The sequence below is a fragment of the Syngnathus typhle genome, linkage group LG17 (assembly GCF_033458585.1).
Source record: "Syngnathus typhle isolate RoL2023-S1 ecotype Sweden linkage group LG17, RoL_Styp_1.0, whole genome shotgun sequence".
Lineage (NCBI taxonomy): Eukaryota > Metazoa > Chordata > Actinopteri > Syngnathiformes > Syngnathidae > Syngnathus > Syngnathus typhle.
The window spans coordinates 4,453,513-4,477,441 of record NC_083754.1 but is presented as its reverse complement, the minus strand read 5'-3'; the positions used below and the strand labels follow the sequence as shown (position 1 = coordinate 4,477,441).

The 23,929-nt window shown below is 43.5% G+C and overlaps 1 protein-coding gene across 1 annotated transcript; it reads right to left on the bottom strand.

The window, feature by feature from the left end:
- Positions 1-81: 81 nt before the first annotated feature.
- On the bottom strand, positions 82-23,704 carry myo15aa (myosin XVAa). The gene is made up of 65 exons (XM_061302946.1): positions 23,613-23,704; positions 15,856-15,889; positions 15,669-15,751; positions 15,485-15,548; positions 15,273-15,382; positions 15,134-15,208; positions 14,896-14,986; positions 14,507-14,610; positions 14,376-14,439; positions 14,191-14,304; positions 13,957-14,118; positions 13,697-13,810; positions 13,573-13,631; positions 13,304-13,427; positions 13,087-13,182; positions 12,873-13,004; positions 12,675-12,800; positions 12,508-12,585; positions 12,235-12,380; positions 12,117-12,162; positions 11,913-12,037; positions 11,689-11,806; positions 11,433-11,608; positions 11,283-11,367; positions 11,142-11,195; positions 10,985-11,066; positions 10,774-10,910; positions 10,597-10,692; positions 10,281-10,516; positions 10,023-10,213; positions 9,876-9,948; positions 9,541-9,732; positions 9,353-9,468; positions 9,173-9,267; positions 8,749-8,884; positions 7,592-7,656; positions 7,332-7,451; positions 7,208-7,262; positions 6,959-7,109; positions 6,806-6,899; positions 6,624-6,723; positions 6,447-6,562; positions 6,303-6,362; positions 6,115-6,190; positions 5,821-5,936; positions 5,603-5,721; positions 5,246-5,387; positions 4,976-5,087; positions 4,811-4,885; positions 4,550-4,752; positions 4,359-4,483; positions 4,219-4,282; positions 4,053-4,125; positions 3,917-3,990; positions 3,767-3,849; positions 3,550-3,680; positions 3,394-3,488; positions 3,257-3,334; positions 3,091-3,187; positions 2,854-3,014; positions 2,634-2,767; positions 2,388-2,521; positions 2,190-2,323; positions 378-518; positions 82-300 (listed from the first exon to the last, which is right to left on the bottom strand). Exons 3-65 carry the CDS (start codon positions 15,749-15,751, stop codon positions 199-201), a joined length of 6,930 nt encoding a protein of 2,309 aa, XP_061158930.1. The 5' UTR covers positions 15,856-15,889; positions 23,613-23,704; the 3' UTR covers positions 82-198.
- Between the last annotated feature and the right edge of the window lie 225 nt (positions 23,705-23,929).

The window sequence follows — 23,929 nt, the reverse complement described above, 5'->3', positions numbered from 1 at the left end:
ACTACTGCAGATTTTTCCAACACTCATCTAAGTTCGATTTGATTTGTATTACTCTAACACGACACACATCATACTCTCAAGTAGAAAACAAACAGTTCATTATGAAAACAGAGGTAGATACAGAAACAGTCCATTTTAGTGGCATGAAACTAACGAGTAGTGTTTTTTACCACGTCAACTCATGTTGACTGAGCCACACTATAGCAGGGTGATTTCACTTGGTGGCAACGTGAGTCTCTTTTCTCTGGCAGACAGCATGTTCTCCATGTGCATGGCAACCACTCGACACAGCTCCAGACCCTGGAAAACGTAAAGCACATTATATGTGGATGTGCAACTAGCAATGCAAGCAAAGCGTACCAACCACACAATCAAACCTGCTCTAGTTGAAGCTGTATGATGCGCTGGTTGAGCAGATCTCCAATCATTATGTCAACGTACGGGTAACTTGAGCCGGACGTTGGTCTCTGGGTGCGAGTTGACTGGACTTCTTTTAAAGGGAAATGCACCATGGCCTCCTAATCACATAAATGTGAACATAGCGTGTATTTGAATGTACACAAATTGTGGAATAGTCTATTGTTACAATAATCAAACTGTCGATAAATTATTGTGGTAAACTATCAGCACCACAAAAAAATCAACAAAAAAAAAGACTTGGGCACTAAAATGTATCAAGTTTGTTGTAAACTGAGCTCACCAATGGGATGGTTGAGCTGCAGCTAACTTGGGTTGCTGTTTTTGTTTTTTTGTTTTTTAAAGAAGACTTTCATCAGTGTAAATTTTGAAATAATATTCAAATAAAACTTGAAAGGTGGGATTTTTCTTCATTCGAGCATTGGCTTGTTGACCATTTTATTGAGTTCAGCTCAATCTTCTTCACTTGATGGATGATCCCTCGGAGCTCGATAGAAAAAAGGAAAGCATTGCATAAACCAGTCCCCCTTCCTGTGGTTCCTCCTCGGTTCTCTTTCAATTTTAGGCTCCTCTTTGTGCTCTGAGGTGGGTATCTCAGGACCACTGATGGTGTCTTCTCCACTTGAACATGGCGGGGTTTGTTCAGAGGTTCCTTCATCTTCTGTACGCTCATCAACCACCTTCCCGGTACTTGTCAACTCCTCCGGCTTGTCAAAGAAATCCAAGCACGTTTGTAAAGCTTGTCGCTTCTCCTCCATCTCCACCTGCTCCTCTGAGGAAATAAGGTTGAAGGCGTAGGTTAGCAGCTGTCCTTTCATCCTGTCCTCCTGAAACTGGAGTTCGGTCTTCTGAGCTAGAAGTTGCCCAATGGTCTTCTCGGCAGCCTCGACGCTCTCTTTCTCCTTCATCAGACTTTCGTGAAGCTGGTGTCTCAGATCATTGATGATCTTCCAAGTCGTATGTAAATTGTTTTCACTAAGCTGCTCCTTTTCTTCCGAAGCCCTCAGCTCCTCTCGAAGAGGAATGAGCTCCGTCCAAAGTTGAGCTAAATTCATGTCGTGTACTCTCTTTCCTTGTAGATAATCTAGGACAGCAACTTGGACATTGATTTGGCTTTTTACTTCTTCTCTTTCCCATGGGCGACATGACAGCAGACGACTTCTGTTAGCATCCAGATCTTTAGTGATATTAGCCAGGATGTTCTCAATGTAGCAACACCAATAATTTCCCACATTGTTTCCTCTCAAATGCTCAAATTCTCCATAACTCATCCTCCTAGCAAAAACTGTCACAAAAGCATCATGACATCACCAAAGGCATCAGTCGATGATGTCATGAGTGACAGTCAACTAAAAAGAACACATTGGAATTATAGTAGAAGCTGCAAAAAAACAACTTTGTATTTTGTGTTAACATCTTCTACTTTGTGTAAAAGAATCTTTCTGATGTCATCGACACAGAAATTGATGTTTTGAGGCATATTATTTTCCACTAAGATGGGTTGAACTCCAAGTGTAACCAATTTGAGGCATTAGAATTTGGAGTTTCCACTGTACTTCCAAACCACAAACGAGAAGAGAATGCTGCTCTGGTGCTTAAGTTGTTACTGATCAGGAAAATATTTGCAATATGGTCAACAAAGAATAGTGCGGGAATCCAACAGAGGGAGCCAAATGCTTTGTTTTAAACATAGTGGTAGACTAGGAGAACCACATTACGGTTAAATGAGTGATAAAAAAATAGTGTATTGTGTGTGTGTGCTCATGTCATACGTGAGTGTCTCTGTTAAGAAAGTGAAGTCCATTCAGATTCACCGCCAGAATGCACGGAGCCTTGATGGTGGCTGAGCTGGAACTTTGGATGTAGAAGAAGGAAGAGCCGAACATGGGGAAGGGGCTGACCAGACCTGAAGGAGTGCACAGAAAGGCTCACACAAAGATCTCCATAACGTCTATGATGTACTGTCTTACCAAGGAATTGTGCACGGGCCTGGTGTGGGTTTAGAGGCTGGACTTGTTGCATGTGTTGAGTTGCCATATTGAGCCACTGCTGCGGACTCTGTTTGCTGTAGAACTGTGAGGGGACACACTCCTGCAACTCACGTCTGAACACACACACACACACACAAATCTGTTATATATATATATTAAAAAAAAAAAAAAAAGACCTCATTGTGTTTGTGTCAAATAACAAATATGGCATCAATGTGTATTTACGTGGTGGGCGGACAGACGGCGTCTTTGGCACGGTGCTGGAGAGCAGCCAGTCTGGCAAGCTGTTGTAGATGTTGTTCACTGGCCTTACTCAGCGGGACCACACTCAGCAAAGCCTTCAGGTAATCTGGCAACACCTGGCACAAAATGGATTATTTTATTATTCAATGCACATTTTTCATGGTGGTTGAAGCTGAACTAACACACCACGTTTTCTATTTACCTGGTTATAATGCATGGTAACGTAGAGCTCATTATCAAGTTTCAAGGCAAGGCTCCATATGACTCTTCGGAACCAAAGACTGTAGTTGGCATCCACTGGTTCAGCTTCTGTAGCAACGTCCAAGATGTATTCCCTCTTAATCAGGGGTCGAACATTCTGACCTAAAATAAAAAAACACAGGTGAGACAGCAACTTGAAATGACAATCTCTCCCAATACCAAAAATAATCCTCATTACCTCCGTGCGTGACCAAAAAGATTGCATATTCATCCAAGGCTTCCACTCTGTGAAGGTCCATTTCATAACAGAGCTCCTCGATGGCATCCAAAGCCACCTGACAAATGATCAACTAACATCAAATCACTGGTACTGAAATGTTCACTGAATCCGTGTGTGCACTTACAGAACACGTCTTGACTTTCAAGTGTCTTTCCATCCCACCTGGCAGAAGGAACAGCTGTCTTTTGGAACTCCGCCCCGCCTGCACGTACACAACTGTGTTAAAGAAAGACACACTAAATAGAGACTTTTGACACGAACCATCATTGCTTTCAATTCTATGTTGTTGGGATACTGCACACGTCCTCCGTACTGAAATGTTTTCCTCAGATTCTGCTCACAGGCCTTGGCGATACCTGGTGAGAAATAACACACTTGAAAGGTAGGATGAACGGACGGGCGTGTGTAGTTTTCTACCTTGGTACTGCAATCCCATGCTGACAGAGGCGTTGTGTAGAAAGCTGAAGAGGAATGGCTTCATAACAAGTGAACAGCGATGGAAAGCAGTCAAGATGTACAAGAGTCTCCAACCTCTCTGGCAACTGTCTCTGCACAATCAAACGCAAGCAGATGCTCTGTAAAACAAGAAGCCCGCGGTTTCTATACGTGTGTGTGTGTGTGTTCTGGTTCTCACGGTTTGGAGCTGTTGTTGGCAGTGACTTGCTTCATCACCTGGCAATAGGCTTCATCTTTCATCAGGCCGTGATCAGCGCTTAACTTAAAACAACCGCATGAAAAGTGATACTGGACAATAAAAAGACATGAGATGCATGGGAGAGTGTACCTTCAGTAGAATTGTCACAAGGTCCTGCTCGCTCTGACCTTTGAGTGGCACGTCCCCCATGAACTTCATCACAGCTAGCGGGAGACGTTACGACATTGCTGACTGAGCAAACTTGCTGATGTAAATCTCGTCTCACCTGAAGAGATGTCAGCGGCTACTCTGTTCATTCCGCTGTCTGAGAAGTCAATCAGAGACTCTTGGAGTGGAGACTGGAAAGAGAAACAAACAGATAGGAAGGAGGAAATGCCTGGAGAATTGTACATTTAATGGAAGCGCAGGTTGAAATGAATCCAAAAATGTACCTTGGAGAATATGATCAGATCAGCTGGATCCCTGCCAACCCTCCCCTTTTTGGCTTTTGGATCGCTGTGGGCACAACGCAAGCAGAAGTTTAAATCCAAACGTGTGTGTGATTGCTAAAAGCCTTGATGAGGTGTCTTACTTCCTGTTCCTTTGTGCCTCTCTGAAGTACCTCTTGGCAAACTCAATCATGTGGTACTGGCTGCCATATTCCGACATATCATCCGATTGCTCTTCCTGGCTCTCCACGTGCGTGCCCTTCACGACCTGTTACCATAAACATCACTATTCTTCTCGTACTCAAGTACTCGAGTTCCGATTGTGCTTTCGTACTTCTGTCGAGCGGTCCAGCTCTTGGGCCACCACCGCCGAGCCCAACGCTACGGCAACGGCGGCCGAAGCAGCGACACGACCTTGTCTGTCACGAGGCTCCGCCCTCTCTGTCGGGAGAAGCAGGAAGTCCGGAGCGGCTACAGGTCGGACATCTTCGCCGGCGAACGCTCCCGACATCCCGTACACCGCCCCGAACCGCCAGCCTGCAAGATGTCATTGCAGTCACCAAGAAGTAAAAAAAAAAAAACATTCCAAACTCACCAAAATCAGGGGTGTCTCTCTTGAGTTCTTCCAGCAGCATCACCTTTTTCTTTACAATGCAGCCATATTTTTGACCTAAACACACACGCACACATTGAGAGACATAATATAAAGCCTAGATACTTATTTACGTGGTTCTCAGAGAGGCTGCTGCACATGTCTCACCTGCCTCCAGGCCATCCATGCGTTGAAGTCTGATGATGTCACCTTTGTGGAAACTCAGCAGCCTCCTGTCCTCATTGATGTAGTTCCTCACTGCCACCACATACTCGGAATCCTGACAGCATGATGACATGTACTTCATATTATAGCATTCAATATAAATATGACAGCGCCAAAGCAATATTTTATCCGAAACATTATTTAATATATCGGAATCACATTGTTTATGTCTCTATTGGTTGCGAGAAGGGATTCTTTCAAATGACCTCTGACCTTCTTCATTTCTGTGAGGAAGTAGTCAATCATGCTTTTGACCTGCTGCGCCCTGGCGGAAAACAGGATCAGCTTCTCATTGGCGAGATTGAACTCCAGCATGTTTTTGGACGGCACGGAAACGAACAGGATGTCCGAGTAGCTGCGTAGGAAGTCACAAAGAGGCTGAGGATGTTGTAAACTTTAAACAACTTCTTTTTTTTATGACGTCTACAATCTATTAACATTCAGACACATCAAAAAATTATTTAATGGAGGGAAGACAGAAGCCCTTAGTCTACACTGGGTCTTAATCATCTCCATTAGATGTTCTGTTATTATTTGGATGTATGTTTTAATACCCTAATTAAGATGCACCTGTAGGGCCTCAGAACTCTGAAGTAGTCCGGAGCGGTGGAGCTGCTTCTCACTAACTTCAGCAGCTTAATGCCTTTATGTGACACAGACATTACCTGCACTTCCGTCCCAACGCTGCCCTGCAACACATATTAAATAGACAGTTGAGTGGAAAGAAAAAAAAAAAATGGAATAATAGTTTGATATTCAACATTTTATGACAGAATGGTAGAACTTACAGAAGCTGGGAAAAGACGAGAGAAGTAGATCTCCCATGAGTCTCTGGCCGTGGTAACCACCTTTTTCTTCACATTGTCATGATGAGTTCCTGGAACTTGATCCACTTGGTTTTCCACTGCAAGAAACATGTCATTATAATTCCTGAAAGGGATTGACAAGCGGTGTCATGTGACTGCCCCTGCACAGGATAAACAAAATATCAAATGGCAAGATGCAAGTACTGCAAGTCCGTCCAAACTCCCGAGTGTGCAGAAAATCTTTTATGACTCGGAATAAAACTTTGGTTAACTTACCAAAGAGAGTTTTCATCGTTTGTCTTTCTTCTTGGGTGATGCGGATGCAGGCCTCAGAGAATGTGTCATGTACTACCTGTGGAAAAACAAACAATAATAAATCAAATAGCTTACTGTTACAAGTTAGTTCCTTGCCTTAAAAAAACTTGCAAATAAAATATAACGTAGATTAATTGTACTATGACAACCTGTCTGAAGACCAGGTCCAACATCAACGGATCATTGAGGTTCTCTTTAGGATAAAACACCTGCGAGAAGATTGCAACGCAATTATCAACAATATTTGCATATTTCTGCCGATTGATAAATTGCGGTGGAAGTTGGGAATGCACCTCCTTCCTCAGGTAAAGTTTCCAGGGCACATTAGTGTAGGTGTAATAGTCATCGCTGGTCCTGCTGTGGAGTTGAGTCTGGATGACTTCATTTTCCACTGGCAACTCTCTGCAGACTGGACACAAACAAAACAGTCACAAATTTCCATGCAGTGATGGGAAGCTTGATAAGCTCACCTGTAGGAGGAGCATGACCCATGATGGCGTCAGTTGGTTCATTAGCCTTGCTTATTTTGCCATCTCGTTCCTCTTTGTGATGGGAAAACTGAGACTTCTTCTGAGTATGAGGGGGGAAAAAAAAAATCTGAGTGAATTCATGCCTGTCTGTATATGGTTTTGTGTGTGCGAGTATCACGTACTGGTTGAGGAGGATTGGCCATTTGGTCTTTTAGGATCTCCAAGGCTTCATCATGGGGGTCTGTCTTCTTGATAAAGAGCTTTCCATCATCTTTCCTGAACATGTGTAACCAGATGTTAGTGGAATCATTTGGCAGTGAATGCGTGCATGTTACCGTTTGATGGAAGGTCCGGAGGGAGTCATGCTGGCAGGCTGAGGCTGGTGCTGTTTGATGATGTCTTTAATGTCATGGCTGGGTTCCATGCGTTCAGTGTTACTCACGCTGGCGCGGACCACATCGTCTGGAGGGGGGTTCCGTGTTGGACCTGGAAATGAATTATGCAAGTCATAACATTCTGAATCAGATTCAGAGATAATACAATCCCAGGAGACACCTGAAAAACATCAACTATTACACACTTACTCATTTTACGCTGAGAGCTGGATCTTGATGGCGAATCTTCTCGATTTTCTTTAGTCTGTAGAGATTGAGAAGACACGCAAGTTGGTATGCATTTGTCCAAAATACAACTTAGGCGTCTGCTTACTGGGCTTGGTGTTCGAGAGTGCTGCGGTGTGTGATAATGTATTGGCGGCGACTGAGAAGCGGGGAAGGAGGACATCATCTGCTGCTGGATTGCCATGGCCTGCATGGTCATCTGCTGGGCCTGTGTAGAACACACCGAAACCATCAGAGAGGTCAACTCGAAAGACCGTGATGTTCATGAGATAAGCGAGAGCGGGATACGGTGCTCAAAAAAGCACAATGAACGTTTCCATTATATTGTACCGTAAATAGTCACTGTACCAGAATGATGGCTTGCTGGTTGATAATGGCTTGCTGCTGTTGAGTCAGTACCGTCTGCTCTGTTCCTGAAGGGCAAGCACATAAAATACTTCATGTGGGTATATACGAGGAAAATAGACTGAGCACTGCAAAAAAAAAAAAAAAGATCACTGCAAGTGTTGGAAGGACTTTCGAGACAACTTCATCACGCCCCAAGGCCACACATGCTAAAGAACACGCCATTTCTGCAGCTGACGCACCTGTCAAAACAGGCAAGCCTGGAATTACAGGCATGGGCGGAAGTGGGGGCAACTCCAAACCTGGCACGCTGGTGCCATGTGATATAGTATTCACTGGGTCAGGGGAAATAGAAGGGGCTTCAGATGGAGCAAGAGTGGAAGTCGGACTGGGGGTTACATGAGAGGAAGTCGGTTGGGGTCGATTGTATTGGTGGTATTGTTGCGGCTGCTGCTCTTGTTGTTGTCGGTGGTGTTGCTCATGGTGGTGGTGGTGAGAGGGCATGGGCATGGTAGGGATAGGTGGCATCATCCCTCCCGCTACTGGGAGCACTGGCACAGCTTGAGAAGCAGCAAGCGACACGGAAACATTAGGAAGCGTTTCTGTTTTAAACGGAAAACAATTGAGAGGCTCATTTATGGAAAGGAAAATACGTAGAGGATATTATGGAGTGCCAGAAAGAGTCCTTTCTCCATCATGCTCATTCAACACATTTGGGGAAAAAAATTGTACAAATGTAATCGATATTATATATATTGAGTAACAAGAAAATGTAAAAATATTGAGCTGAAATGAAAGAACACATCCATACAAATTCCCTTCAACAGATAGCGACTGAAAAATTGTCAGCAACAAAATGAGCATTTACCTTGAACAGGAATGAGAGTGAAGGAGATCAGGTGAGCCATGTGTGCTTACACTCAATAGTTCTCAATGCATTAACCATGAGGACGAACAGTTCCCATTACAGACGCTTAATAAAGAATATAGTTACCAGCTCCATTAAATATCACAAAGTCAGAAACTCTACTTTGAATAATACAGACCATCAAATTGAACACAAAGCATGGAAATATACAGTATGGACATATTCATGTTTGGCCAATTACATAATCAATAAACGGAAATAAAAAGTTTTTTTTTTTTTTTTTTATGTTTACCTCCAGGGTGTATTCCAGGTGGATACAACCTACTCGGGACCAAATTTCTTTCGCTCTCTCCTGTTTCTTCTTCCGGGAAGCCTACACCGCCGGCTCCCTTCAGTCTTGCTGACAAAATTGCAGCTTTTTCCATGTCCTGACAAACAATCAGCAATTAAGGATAAGCACAGAGGGAAAAAAAAATGCAGCTCATGAGAGACAAAGAGTGCTGACAAAATCTGTTTAGTAGAGAGTTAATAAACAGGTGCTCAAGACGGGACTGGACTTTACTAGGGGAACTGAATATGCCCCTGGAAGTACCGTAACCACTGAAAGAGATGCACCAACAAATTTAAAGATGTCACTGCCTGCACAATCTGAAGACATCCGATGCAAGATAGGTATAAAAAAAAAATCTAAAACTAAATAAACTCTCCGTACTTACCACATTGCTGTCAGACAGCACCGGATCGAACAGGCTGTCCAGGTAGCGGTCCATTCCTCTTTGAGTTTGACCATCACTGAATGCGTCGGAATCCACTGCACACAAAAAAAGACCCTCAGATTGAGGCCAATGCTTTGTGGGGTCAATTTGAAAGTAACAATCAATCATTGAATGATGCACCGTGGCTATGGTAACCGTCAGATTCAGAGAGGCTGTAAGCTGGTCTGCTGACTCCTCCCAGAGGAATGGTAGGCGGAGGTTCATCATCTGAATCAAAACCACTTCCAAATAATGTTCTAGAAGAAGAGAGAAGACATTTTGCTTTTATTTCTGAGATGATAGTATTGGGGTGTTCCCGGTGTACTGACAGGCTGGCATTGGCTCGGACTCTCGTGGGCTTGTCAGTACTGATGATGAAGTAGCTCTTATGTTTTGGGAAGTCATTGGGAAGCTCCAGGTCTGCAATCAGGTCCATCACATAGTCGTGACCCGCTAATTCCACCCATTGACCTTGTTCCTTCATCAGGACGGAACTGCCTCTCCACCAGTCCGACACGCCCCTGCAACAAGCCCACGGAGCAAATTCTGTTTTTTTTCCCCCTTTAATTGTATGGGATGAGTTCAACTCGTCTAATGATCGGTCAAACTATGATAATCGCTCTCATTTTCATCTTTCATCATTTGATCAACTTTGAATGAGCACCTGTGGTGTAGAATGTCTCCCGCTAAATCCTCGCCACTGGTCCAGGAGTGGACTGGACACAGGAACGACGATCCTAAAAAAAAATTAAAATTACAAATTTTCAAATATTACAATCAAGATCATCATTAACACAAATGTTTTATTTACCATCAAAACAATGCACTTGTAACACCATGTTAGCTTTCTTCCTGTTGGCCGTCCACTCCAGTAGTGACAGCGGATAGGTCCGTGAGGTCTCGGGGGCGGGGCCTGGACTCTGCTGCCTCTTCTGACTGGCTTGGATGAGTCTATGTTGCAGCAATGCTTGATAATCCATGACTGCATGGTCAGAAACAAATCTAAAGAGGAAAGTTGTAGATGTAAATACTTGCGTAATAAGTACATTCCTTTCTTCAGTGTTCTTACTTGAGAAGATATCTGTCCATCTGTGGCGAGGGAGCGAAACTGCAGACACATGCGAGCAACAGAAGCCAGCCTCGATCCGCGTTGTCAACGTTGACATTTCGCCACACCTGATTGACCACCTGAGACAAGATCTCATCCCGTAACCCTGGCGACGAGAGACCTCTTTGGATGATGTAATTGCCAAACATGTTCTCCTGCGCGCCGTTCAGGTGAGGGTCCCCCATGAATCGTAACACCTGTAGAATAATAAATAAATGCAAAAAAAAAGAATAATTATGACTCTTTTGTCACATTTATCTTACAAAGTCCCACCCACCAAGTTGAAAAGATGAAGAGCTTCTGCTTTCAGGTCCTCCTCAATGCAGGTTAAAGGAGCCTCCAGGGGAGCACTCAACATCCCAAACTTGGGCTCCTACCACAAGGATGAAATAATTGGAGAATTTACATTTCAAAGGGATGCAGAATCATTATATTAGCTGGCACGTAATCTTACTCTGAAGTAGCTGAGCACGTAACGATAGAAGGGATAGTTGTTGATATCCAGAGGCAAAGTGAGTTGATTGGAAGCCGACTCTTGGATATGAGGAGCCTGAAGCAGAGCCAAGCAGTCGGAGTGCAACTCTCGCCTGACTGACAGAGAGAAAATTGCGGCGGGATTAGCAATCAGTCACCGAGCAACGTGTCCATACAGACAGCATACAAACCTCCCACTGCTTGTAGAAGAACGGCAAGTTCTGCAGGGATGGCCAAGTGTGTCACATTCACCACCTCTCTCTTCAGCAGATCCTGTCATCAAAAATAATTGACTCTACAATGGAATGAAAAATAATTCCGTGCGCAGGAGTGTGTGTTTGACATCACCATTTCTCGCTTCTTCCTCTCCTCCTCAGCTTTCCGCTGGACCATCAACTTTGTCTGCAGGCAGACCACAACGATCATAAACATGTCAAGTGGAAGACATTTGGATCCAAAACGGAGAGCAAGAAATTACTTGCGGCTTACCTTGACATATCGTTTCCGACTGATATAAAAATGGACAAGGGACCGGAACCGAACCAGGCTGTCCTTCATTTTCACATATTGCCTTCTAAATGAGGTCGTGGAGTAGTTATTTCTATGGATTGTTTTGAGATTAGGATTTTTGTGGCCTACCTCATAAGAAAGCCTCTGCAATGTGCCTGCAACCTGATGATCACATCACGGAGGTCCATGTAGCGTTTCCGGACAAAGTACATCCGAGCGTAACGCTGCAGGGTGAGTGCAGCGAGCTGGCGGCAGCGCTCTCGTTTGCACTCCAAAAGCTGGTAGATGTGCTCCTTCATAAATAACTGGAACAAGAAGTTACCATATGAGTGATCATTTTGAATTTAATAATCTAAGCAGAATATTTTAAAAAAATCATTATGACCTTGGTAACCCCAACATGGGAGTCTCCTGGTTTGAGAGGACACAGTTTACTGAGCAGCAGCAGACAGTTGTCTCCATCGGCTGATGGAAGATGTTGGATTCCCACCAAGGATTTATATCTATGCCAAACAAACAACTCAGTGAACTGATTTTGGATGAATTTTCAACTTGAGAAAAAAGATGACTGTTTTTGTAGTTCAAGGCAAAATGAGAAAAGAGTTTCACCTGAATAGGAAGATGGAGAATGGCATCCTGACAGGATAGCCTTCCTTACGGATCCTGATGGTCTCCATGATGCCGGAGTGTCGCAGTTGACCTTTGACCAGGTCGTCTTCAAACACACCTGCGTGCTGAACACAATTGTACATATCAATATGTGATTACTATCTGTAATTGCGGGAGTGTCAGGAGGGACTTTTCAAACTCTACCTTTGTGTTATTTGGTTTAATGCAGCGGACAAAAAATGGGTTGCACCTGAAATAGAAGCAAAGTAACACAAGTGAGACATTTAGAAGCTTGCTCTCGGTATTTATCCGTGCATTTCACCTCTCCATCTTGTCCACTAGCTCCAGCAAGGACTGCTGGAACTTGCAACTGACAGTTGAAGCTTGGTATTTCCTGGTGACCGTGCTGCTTTTCTTCATATGACCTTCTCTTTGCTCTGCGTGAGCAAGGAAGAGGTTTGACACCATCTGAAAAAAAAAAACATAAACAAGATTGGATTTTTTTTTTTTTTTTTTTGCATAGCTGCAACCTGATTGCAATCTGGCTCACGTTCAATTTGATGATGTTAAATATAGTTTTAGATTTTTCTTTCACCTTGTTCTTGCTCTTAATGAACAAGTCCAGGACATCTTGACGGACCTGGTCGTAGTTTTTGTCAAGGAACTTGTAAACCTGCAACATGAAGATTTTATTTTTTTTTTTGCACTCAATTTTGCTAGATTATTTAGGTGTACTCCATGAAGTGATTCAAATCAATATACCTGATAAGTGACACGGCCAGCAAAATGCTTGATGGTGAATTCGGGAAGGGGCATCTTTGGCTTCACGTACAATTGGTTGTTGCCATGGTGGTAGTGACATTTTTGAAGAAAGGTATGATCTGTTGCCTATGGACACACCAATATTTAAAAATGCAGATTGAGTAAGTCTGCCATACATTAGTGCTTTCTTTTGCTCACCTGTGGGAAACAGCTCTGGTCATCCAGGATTCTCAGAATGCCATGAGGCTTAGCGGCAATGAGGTCAATGCAGGCTTGGTTGTCATTAAACGGAATGTCCTGCCATGGAATTTGCTCCCTGCTGTACTCCTCCTGCGTGGAAATCCCATAACTGCTCTGTGCTACACTACTAATACTTTGCTTGATCGGAATTTGTGCAGTGCAAGCAACGTACCTGCTCTTCCCTGAAGACGATCTTGTTAAAGAAGAACTGCAGGTACTCGTTGGCGTAATTAATGCACAACTGCTCAAAACTGTTATATGCCAGATCCTGTTGAGATCACACACAGGGGAGAGTCACATAGCTGAGCATTCATGATTTGTCATCTAAAATGTCAGTGGAAGAAAATGGATATCTGTATATAGAAAGATCACAGAAGAAGATGAGTTACCTCAAATCCATAAATATCCAGGATGGAGATGGAGAGAGTGTGTTGGCGAGGATACACCTGAGTGTTGACCCTCTCTGTTAACCAATGAAAGAGCAGCGAGTACAAGATCTTGGCAACAGCATCTCTGCAAAACAATAAAGAAGATAACTTTTTAGAGAACCATTATAGGAGCTCAATAAAACTCATTTTATTGCTTAAATAAATTACATGAGTTTATTGGTAAGTAAATAGCTCATTGCTGTTTTTGGACAATGGAACGCATGTATCACCTGGCATCTACAGCGCTTTCCACAGTCAGTGGGGTGTAAATCTTGTCTCTCATCGTCTCCTGTAAAGATAGAAGATGAGTTGTTTATATATGCTAAAGTGTGTAATGCACGTTTCAAAACTGACCATGACTTTATAAGTGATGGCTTTTTGGAGGCCTTCTGGAGAGATCTGCAGCAGTTCTGCTACCACCCTGATCTCTTGAGCGCTCACCACTGTCGCCACCTCTTGGCCGTCAGCCTGAAGCGCAGCAAAAACGAGACACGTGACATTTCTGAACTGCTCCAGATGATGAACATGGCCCATTTGCATTCCATTATGATGTCATTTGTTTATTTTTGATGGTGTCTTATAATACAAATGTATGAAAATATCTTGAACATGACCTGATATATCTCAAAGTACACGTTGCCCAGGTGCAGTATGGAAGACAAAATTCTGAAAATGGCTGACTGGTCGTCCTGGGTAAAGTGGAGGATCTCCATGGCAGCAAGCAGACGCTGGAAGTCCTCACCATCATCCTTTCCTGAAATCCCACAATCTCCTCCCTGAGAGTTATGATATCGATTTAAAGAAACCCTGAGGACGCGCTCCTGATGTTGGAGCAAAGTGTCACCTACCTGGTTGAGGTAATAGTAAGTCTCGGGCTCCTGGAGATAGAAAGTCTCCTTCTGCTGAGACGGAAGGCCTGCCAGCATCTCGTAGAAGATATGATAGTTTCTTTCATCTTTGGCCTGAAGAGGAAACGTTTGCTTTAGACACCTCCTTCAACACAAGGAAGTTCTAATAAGTTTGAAGGCATCACCTGGAAGACGATGCGAGACTTTTCCAGAAGATATTGAGAAGTTATGGCACCACTTATCACACCACTATAAGAATTGAGGGGAAGAGTAAGTAAAGGAAGCTGCATGGTGCTGAAAAAAAAAAAATACTCACTCCTCCATAAAGACTTCCATGTGTTTCCCAAAGCGACTGGAGTTATCGTTCCGCACAGTTTTGGCATTTCCAAACGACTCCAGCAGAGGAGCAGCCTCAAGTATCTAGCAGATATTCCAACACAGCATGTCAACATCTTCGATCAGAATTATAAAGATGTTCAGAAGGAATTATTTTATCACCATTCTTGACATAATATGTTGACATAAAAGCTGAGTTTGATAATAAACAGAATTAATCATGCAGGGAATCTTATACTACCTCAATCTGTGCCCAGAGTGCAAGAAAATACACACAGTCATTACATTAGTCATCAATCAAGTTAGGGATTATGTGTGTGCATGTGTCGCAAGGTGAACAAGGTTGTGACTCACAACATGCATGCATACCTGTTGGGGAAAATTACGCATGTGATGTAAAGCTACAAGGTAGCGAAGGACAAGTTTGGTAGCCTCTGTTTTCCCGGAGCCGCTCTCACCACTGGAAAAATGTCAAAAGAGTCACTTGCAAGTTCAGAACTGTAAACGCTACAGTTTCAATTTCATCACAAATGTATTATCTCAATATTCAACGAGGGACTTTGCCCTGAATATAGATATATAGTTTATAAGTTAATTGATCTCTTACCTGATAATTATGACCTGATTATGTTTGGCATCCATCATTTTGCAATAAGCAGCGTTTGCTATAGCAAACAAATGCCTGAGGACAAAAAGACATGTATTGATCCGAAAACCATTGCGAACTACGTGAAATAATAACTTACGGAGGGTTCTCGCCCAGGGCGTGACCCTTGTACTGCAGCACCATGTCCGTCCCATAGATGTTATACATCTTATAAGGGTTCACAGAAACCAGAATGCTTCCTATGTAGGTCTGAAAGGGACGAGATTAAAAAAAAATGGTGCCATTTGATAATACTAACAGAAATTGTTGATCTTTTGAATATAAGTATGTCAAAATAAATGGGGCACTTACATAAATAAGATTCCGTTCAAACCTTTTTTTTACATTGAGAAGAACTGCATCATTATGCATCTCCCTAATGAAAGAAGAAGATTATAAATAGCTTTTTCAGCTGTGGTTTTTTTTCTATTTTCCTTGTGCTCAATTTAAGTCTTTTTTATGGAAGAATTTTGAGTACTGTATGAGAAATTGTTACTCAAGCTGTGTCATGTCTTCCACGCCATCTTCCACTCGTTGGTCCTGGTGAGCTACTGAGGGCATGCTTCTGATTGCGTACATCTGAAATCACAAACACATGAAGCAGATTGGAAATTCTCATCGTACATTTTGTCCTTTAAAAACCTTAAATACTCATAAATGTATTTGCTATCAAGAGTGCTTACCTTGTCGTACCATGGACCCTGGGGTTCACCTTCCCTGTTGAGATTACACACCCCTGGTTTATTCTCCATCTTTTGCTGAGCCATCAAATGTTGATGGTCTATTAGGTTCCCATCGCCATACACAGACCACTTATTTGGTACCGTCCCTTGAGATAACCCCTTCTCTGCACCCCATACTTCCATATCTTGCTCTAGACCCAGAACTTTCCCTTCGGAGCTATGAGCCCAGTGCTCTTCAGGAACAGAATCCTGGACATGGGGCGACACCACAGCACATGTAGAAGGGAGGCGATAAGAGGCTGCCTGAAGAGCTGGGTTCTTCAGGGCACCAGAAAGATCTAGAGAGTTGGTCTGTTTGGTGGTAGGGGTACCTAATCGAAGCATGTTATTGCTGTCAGATCGATGGACATCCGCTTTGCGAATGTCAGGGCTTTTGGACAAAGCATTGGACAGGTCGACTGTTTTGTGCATAGAGTCGGACTGGTGTTGGGCCATCAAAGAATTGCTTGGCAACCGGTAGGTGGGGCGACTGATGTTCGGGTTACGAAGAGCACTGGAAAGGTCAACAGATGGAGCCGCTGTAGGAGCAGGCATCCTCAGTAGTGACGGGTTTGCGAGTCTGGAAGAGGCGCCACGAATGCTAGTGTTGAGCAAGTCACCAGAAAGGACGGGTCTAGTGGCCATTGATGTTGAGGCTTGAATTTTATGTGGTGAATCTTCTGGAAGCTGCGTCTCATCAAGATTCAAATTCATCTCCGCACTCTGTTGCATTTGGGGTGTACTTTCAGGATTCGCCATCCGTTCTCTTGACTGAATTTGAATTGAACTGTTTGGCATTCGATAAGAGGTCTTAAGGGTTTTAGCATTTACAAGTGCAGAGGAGAGCATAGGAGAGGAGGTTGTAACAGTCGCTGATGATGGCTTCGTTTTTAAAACTGATGTACCCTCGGGCAGTTTGTAAGTAGGTTTCCTAAATTTGGAATTATGTAGCGCAGAAGAAAGCATCGGTGATGCAGGGACGGTTGCGGATTGGGGCTCTGAACTGTTCCCTAGTGTGCCACCAGGTAGGCGATATGTGCCTTGCTGCAAACGGGGATTATGTAAGGCAGAGGACAACACGGGGGTGGACATGGACTCTACGGGAGAGGATTCCAAAGGTTCTTTTTGGTTTATAATAGTTCCATCGGGTAGTTCATAGGAAGCATTGACGGGAAGAGGAGATGACTGATTTTCTCCACCAGCCGTATCAACTCCATCAATGATGGTAAATTGAGTTTCAATAGAGTTTTGGGGCATCGTTAAGGTATTGGCTGGGAGTTTAAACATTGATCCTTGGATTTTTGCAGTCTGTAGTCCAGAGAGAACTGAAGAGTTAACTGTGTTGGCCTGCTGAGCAGGAGAGGCATGAGCCATGGGAGAGAGATGTGGCTGAAGGGGTGAAGTAAAAGATTTGTTACGTAGCTGGGAATTATGCAAAGTAGATGATAAACGTGGGGGTGATGAGGTTGATGCGGTGCCAGGAACTGCTGAATGCGTTTGTGAGAGAAAAGTTGCATCCAGGTTGGCATTGGGCTGAAGGGGAGAGGAGTTGGAGGTTCTGTGAAGGCTAGGGTCCTGTATCACCGATTTGGATTGACCTAGAGGGGCATTTTGGAGAACCTCTTGGCTATTCTGAGCTTCACCTTGAGGGTAAAATTCCGGCTGTGTTTGGTGTGTGTGGTGGGTAGCATAAGGTAGAGAAGAGGGAAGTTGATACGGCGGTAATGGGTTAGCTATAGCTCTATTGTTCTGAGACAAGTTTGCTGGAAATGAAGATGTGCCCGGCTCAGTAGCTATGTAGTCAAACCGTTTCACACTCTGGATTGACGGGGAACCTAGTGGTGGTATCGGATAAGGTACTGGAGGTTGAAAAGATGTCACTCCTACATTTTGGGGACTCATGGTCCTATGGGTTAGAGAGGTGTGTAAATAGAATTCATGGTTCTTAGGAGATGCTAAAGGTAATTCCCGAAGTGGTTGGTGAGATTGCAGTCCATTATGGAGTCCATTCCCGAATGGCTGAGTAGAGAACCTACTCTGCTTTAATGAACGTTGCCGAGGCACTAGAGGTCTTGGAGGAGATGCTCTGAATGAAGGGGAGGACTGAGTTCTGGGCATACGTACCAGTGGCTGTCCCCTACCTATTGGTCTTTGGAAGCCCACTTGAGGTTTTGAGTCTCTTAACTGAGAGCCTTTCCTTGCTAGCATAGGAACTCCGACTGCACCATTCATCTGTCCAGAGGGAGGGCCTCGGCCACTGCGAATAGAAGACCTGAATGGCGCTACATGTTGCGTAACAGGAGCCCTACGTCTACTTCGTCTTCTTGGGTATGCGTTACCTGGAGAGGTTTTCACAGACTCCATCGTAACATGACTTGGACTTCCTGAAACACCTCTGAATTTGTGAGTCGAGGATCGGTTGGGGAGGGGCTGTCTGGAGTTATCTGACAGAGAAGGAGATGGAGGATTGTAGCTGGGGGAAGGCTCAACAGTTTGATGTGGAGACTGAGCACGCTCAGTTAGAGGAGCTCTTTGTCTTGGTAAAGCCGATGGAAGAGGAGGAGGAGGTGATCTCCTTATTTGGGATCTGCGTTGTATACTTTGTGCTCTGGAGGACAGAGGTGATGCATTTGGACGAGTTTGCCGTCTGAGAGAAAGTCTTGGGTCAGGGGGCTGATCCCTTCTCTTCCTCAGAGATCCTCTTGGTGAAGTTATAGGACTCTGAAGTGGTGATCGGGACTGAACCCTTTGAAGCCCATATCCAGCCCTCACAGCTGTAACAGGTGTCTGAGCAGTAAAGGACACCCCACTCCCTTGGAACTGCGATGGAGCATAAGGGTTTGGTAGTCTCTGTGGGTATGTTGGTCTTTGGTTTGGAATTTGAGATTGGTATGTAAAGTCTCTTCGGTGTAAGTGAGGGGAGAAGTTGTCCGGCTGGATGTGTAGTTGAAAATCCAAACGGTCTGGTGACAGAGCTGGCCTATGTAATGGAGGAGGTTTGATTCCATGCCCTGGTTTTGATGAGGCCAGTTGGGGATATGACGGTGGATGCACCAAAGAAATGTTCTCCGTTTGTATATGAGGGACTGTTGATGGGATTTGCTCCATTTGAAACATTGGTGGGTCTTGAGGGTAAGGTGGTCTATTCACCTGGGTGGCAAACTGTGGTAAAGAAAATTCTGTCAAATGATGGGAAGTTGTCAGGGGAGGTTGAGTAAGATGGTTTAGTTGCCGGAGCTCATGTTGGATGATGTCAGCTGTTTGTGAATATGGTATGATCGGGTTTTGTTGTTGATGAATTCCAATAGGGAAGTGGGGTTGTGTTGGGATGTAAGTGGGAAGGGGCTGCTGATTATGATTTATCAGGTCAAAACCAATTGATGGAGTTGAAAACATAGGGGTAGAAGGAGGTGGTGGTGGTGGGGGCAAGGTTTCAACATCCAGTCTTTCCTTTCCAAATAATCTAACCTGAGGCCTAGGGAGCCTGAACTGCTCAGACGTAGAATTTGCAAAAGGGATTTGTTCCTGACCGTAAAGATTTCCTCTATCTGTTAATGCCACCCCAACATCGTATGATTGCTGGTAAGGAAAATGAACTCCAGAAGCATCTAAATATCCTTGCGTGGAATCTTGATACACAGGTAAGCTTGGGAGAGTTGCGTAACCACCATTCAACATACTAAACTGTTCTGCAGACCCATATTCAAAACCTCTATTATGATCAAAATAAGAATCTGCATACAATTCAGATTGATATGGGTCGTACATAGGCTCCATGACATTGCCAGAGTTACCAAAAGGCTCTTGCACAATAGCATAGAGTTTTCCATCATCGCCATAATAATACTCCACCACTTCATTGCCATCATCTTCATACTCTTCAGATGGGTACGTGTAGTAATCCACATCACTATCGTCATAAAACTCATCATCGGGATAAAAGTTGCCTTCATCGTCATAGTAACCATATTCATTTTCCACTCATCATCATCATCATAGTATTCATAGTCTTCGAGTTGCCCGTTGTGGTAATCTTCCTCAGATCCATATTCATCCTCGTCATAATCGGAAGGGTGGTTGTAGTAAGTTCTACCCAACCTTCTCCTGTTTGTAATCGAGAGTTGTTTTCGTCTTTGACGCCGTGCCCAGGTACCCAGTCCACCTCGGCCCTTGGAACTCGGCAACCCTCCTAACAACCAGTTGGTGGCAGCAGCTATCCTCGCCATCATCCATCCTTTTGACTTGAACCTTAGTCCCACTTTCTTTTTGCCAAGCATGCCTTTGAACTTTGCCCCTAGTCCCTTTGCCTCTTTAGCCATACTCTCTGTTGCTCTTAAACTGGATAGGTCCAATGTCTTTTTGGGAGAAACGGAATTGCCTGGACTGTCCTCTTTTTTATTGACAACGTTAGACCCCGACAGACCGGCCTTTTGCTGATCAGAGGTATTTTTAGGCCCAAATCCTTTTGAAAGCTGGAATCCTGATGGACCTGGTTTTTGCTCTTCAGAAGTGGATTTAGGCCCAAGTCCATTTAAAAGTTTGGTGGTGCTCAGAAGTGGTTTACCAGAAGCAGGTAGATTGTCCTTTTTCTTTGAGAGAGGCATGAAAATAGTGGATGCGCTTTTAAGGCTCCTCTTCGGTTGAGTTTTCTCTGGCTGCTTTTGTTTTGTTGGGAAACTAAATGGAGAGGCTTTTCCCGTGAGGCCGGAGATAACCCGAGAGGCCCCTCGGAGATGACTTTTGGCATCTGCTGTCTTCTGCGACTTTCCCAGAACTACGTTTTTCTTCTGTTCCTCTGCAGCAAGACCCATCACGACTTTGGAGGCACCCTTGATTTGTACATCACTCATATTTTTCAGATTGATCACATCCATCCCTATCTTAACTTCTGGCTTTGCATTATCTTGCACCTCATCCTCATCTTCTAGTGAAGGTGAATCACTTGGGGGAGGTGGAGGACCTTTCACTCCTGTAATTTTAAAAGCACTTTTAACAACTGCTTTGCCTTTATCGATATCAAGAGGAGCTGTCACCTTGGCAACCACCTCTTCTTCACTCTCATTACTATCTTCTTCTTCACTCCTCAGCTTCTCTTCTTCCTCCTCAGACTCCTCTTCTGACTCACTGAGAGGTTTCGATCCTTTTCCTTTCTTACCCCCGTCCTTCCCCTTTCCCTTTCCTTTGGTTGGTTCTTCCAATTTCTTTGCTGATTTCTTGTCATCCTTCCCTGCCTTTTTAGTGTCCTTTCCTCCCTTCTTCGTCTCCTGAGACTTGCCTTTCTTGGCAACCGATTTTGAATCAGCTTTCTTGGATGGCATGATGTCAGCTAGTAATGACAAGCGACCACACTGTGCTTAAATTGATTTGTGTCGGGGCAGCCTCCTCTCATCATTTTTGGGTTTCTTCAATTTGATCAAGTTTCATTCCAGAAACATTGCGCATTGTAATCTCATCTCAAAACGCTGACCCCAAAAACAAACCACTGACCTTCAAACCTGGATCGAGAAATTTACTTTGCTCATCCATTAGTACATGTTGTCAAATGTTAGCAAAATATAATTGCTTTCTACACTTTTTAAAAGAATCAGAAAGACTCATTTGGAAGTCACTTGAGTTTAAATAATAAAGGAAGCAATTTTACTTCCGCCTGTTACACAAAGTTCTTGCCTTTGGTCCCCTGAATCCTGACAAATGAAGCATCCAGAAGAAATAAATTTCCGGGTCGGTTCCTTGTTTGTCTTTGTAATTCACGTGAGTAAATTCTCAGGGTCACACGGAGAATAAAAGACCTAGCAACGGAGACCGCCTAGTCCTTTGTGTGGGTCCCATTGTCATCGTGTCCTGTAAGTCCTGAGGTGAATCCTCATCTTGGCTTTGTCGGGACGTTCCCTCAGCAAAGAAGGGTTAGCCTTGTTTATCTCGGCCCTCCAAGGGTGCAATCCTTTTTGTCCGAGAGTGCTCGTTGGTGGCGTTTCCACACCCCCTCTCGGGCTTTTGTGACCTCCTGCTGCCTTTTGGAACTCTCTCTGGTTACTGCGACTTAATCCTAATTTGATGTCATCGTATGATCATTCTGACTATCTGTGTGAGAGAGTGGTGTGTATCCCCTGTTGCAAAGAGCACCTTAATACACCTGCTATACTGTCTCAGGGTAACCCTATCTTGCGGACTCGCTTGTGAATGAATAATGCAGGTTGGCTGAGCTGTTGCTAAACTGTGTCTGAGTCAAAACATAAACACCTGTAGGCCCAGTGGTGGACATTGTACCTTGTTGGATTCTTTACGCAAAAACGTTCACCCTCATCAATGTTGTATACATTGCGTGGGGATTTCCATTTATCAAATTTTATCCTTTAATTTACACCAATTTTCTACTCACTATAAAATAACAAGTGTCATCACCATCACTACGGATATTGCTTAAATTGTGAGCTCTACTATTGCGATTTTTTTTCACAAACGCCAACATACTCAAAGATCACATCGTTGAGGAACAAAAATTCCTCCTAAACATGACTTGTACTTTATGACAAGGTTTAATTGAAAACGGCATAATGTTAATTCATTGATGATGGGTTGATATTCAAGGAGGTCATCTCAGTGGCAGATATGAATGTTTGATGACTGCCACTGTGTTCTGCCTACACAGCGTGGATAAAACATTTATTGCAGGCCGCTCTAAATATATCACAAAGCATCACCTCCCACCCTGGCACGCTCCCCGGATGACATATTATACATGCGGGCAAGTGTCAGGGGTTAACAGCCAGATAGCACAGAGCAGATGGAGAGTAGATAGCCAATACACAAAAAGGAAGAGCTAATTACTGCAAAGTCCAATCGTGCATGAATTCATTTTGTAACATGCTAATTTCTCTCTGGAAGAGAAAAAAATCATTTGAATTTATATGGATTTATACGCTAATTATGTACTTGGTTCGCTAGCAATTTAGCAAGTTCTCAATGGGCTGAGGTCCGGGGGAGGACCTACAGTGAGATAGGATCGTGAAATCTGGATCACATATCCCAAGAAGCAATGACCATGAAAGTGCGCAAACTCGCACACTTATACAGGAAAGGTCACGAGTCACCCAAGTAAGGAAAAGAGCTTGACAAAGAGATCGAGTTGATAAGTGGTGTGAGGCATTGAGCTATGATGACTTTGTTGACCTGACAATCCCAAATTAATGGCTGACTATGAGGAGAATGCCAGTTATATTTCTTTAAACAAATAACATCATATACTTCAAAAATTGTAGGGGGGGGCTCACATTAAATTTCATTTAATTTGGATTGTGCATAAACCTAAAAAAGTTTTATGGCAAAAATTTAAGTTTTCAACAAATGCATGCTAATTATAAAATATAATGCTTCTGCCAGGATCCTTTAGAAATGAGCAAATGGCTATTTTTCTTCAAATTGTCAAGCTGTGACTGCTTTTCCCAATATATATATAATGTAAATAATGAGAATGGCAAATATTTGTCATTAACATTTAACTCAAAATTCACTTATTATATTGGGGGTTAGGGTTAGGAAAAGATATTTGGGGCATAACATCACACACTAATAATGACATCAAAATACCAACCTTTTTGTGTGGATGTAGGCAGAAAAGTGAAAATAGAAATATGGGACCTTCCACATCCTTTTATACTCTAATTTTAGAATAGAACGAAAAATCAACAACACCAACAAAACACATGAATCTGACTTACCTTTGCTTAACGTGATCCAAACTCACTGGTCATCGTGCGCCAATATCCATCGAAGCATTTGCTGTCTCCACAGATCTTCTCTGGTACATCTGTTCATGTTTTATAGTGCACTAAACACACAAAAGTCACACACACACACACGCAAGGTACGTTTCATGGGTTACATGAGAATTCCTAGAACAAATGCCAACTATTTGCAAAATACAAACAATGTCATACAATTTCGGATGGTACGGTCTGTACATTCGAGGCACAATATTACAATTCTTAGTAAACATGCTTCACTTATGCATGTGTGTGCGGCTTGGGCAAACAGC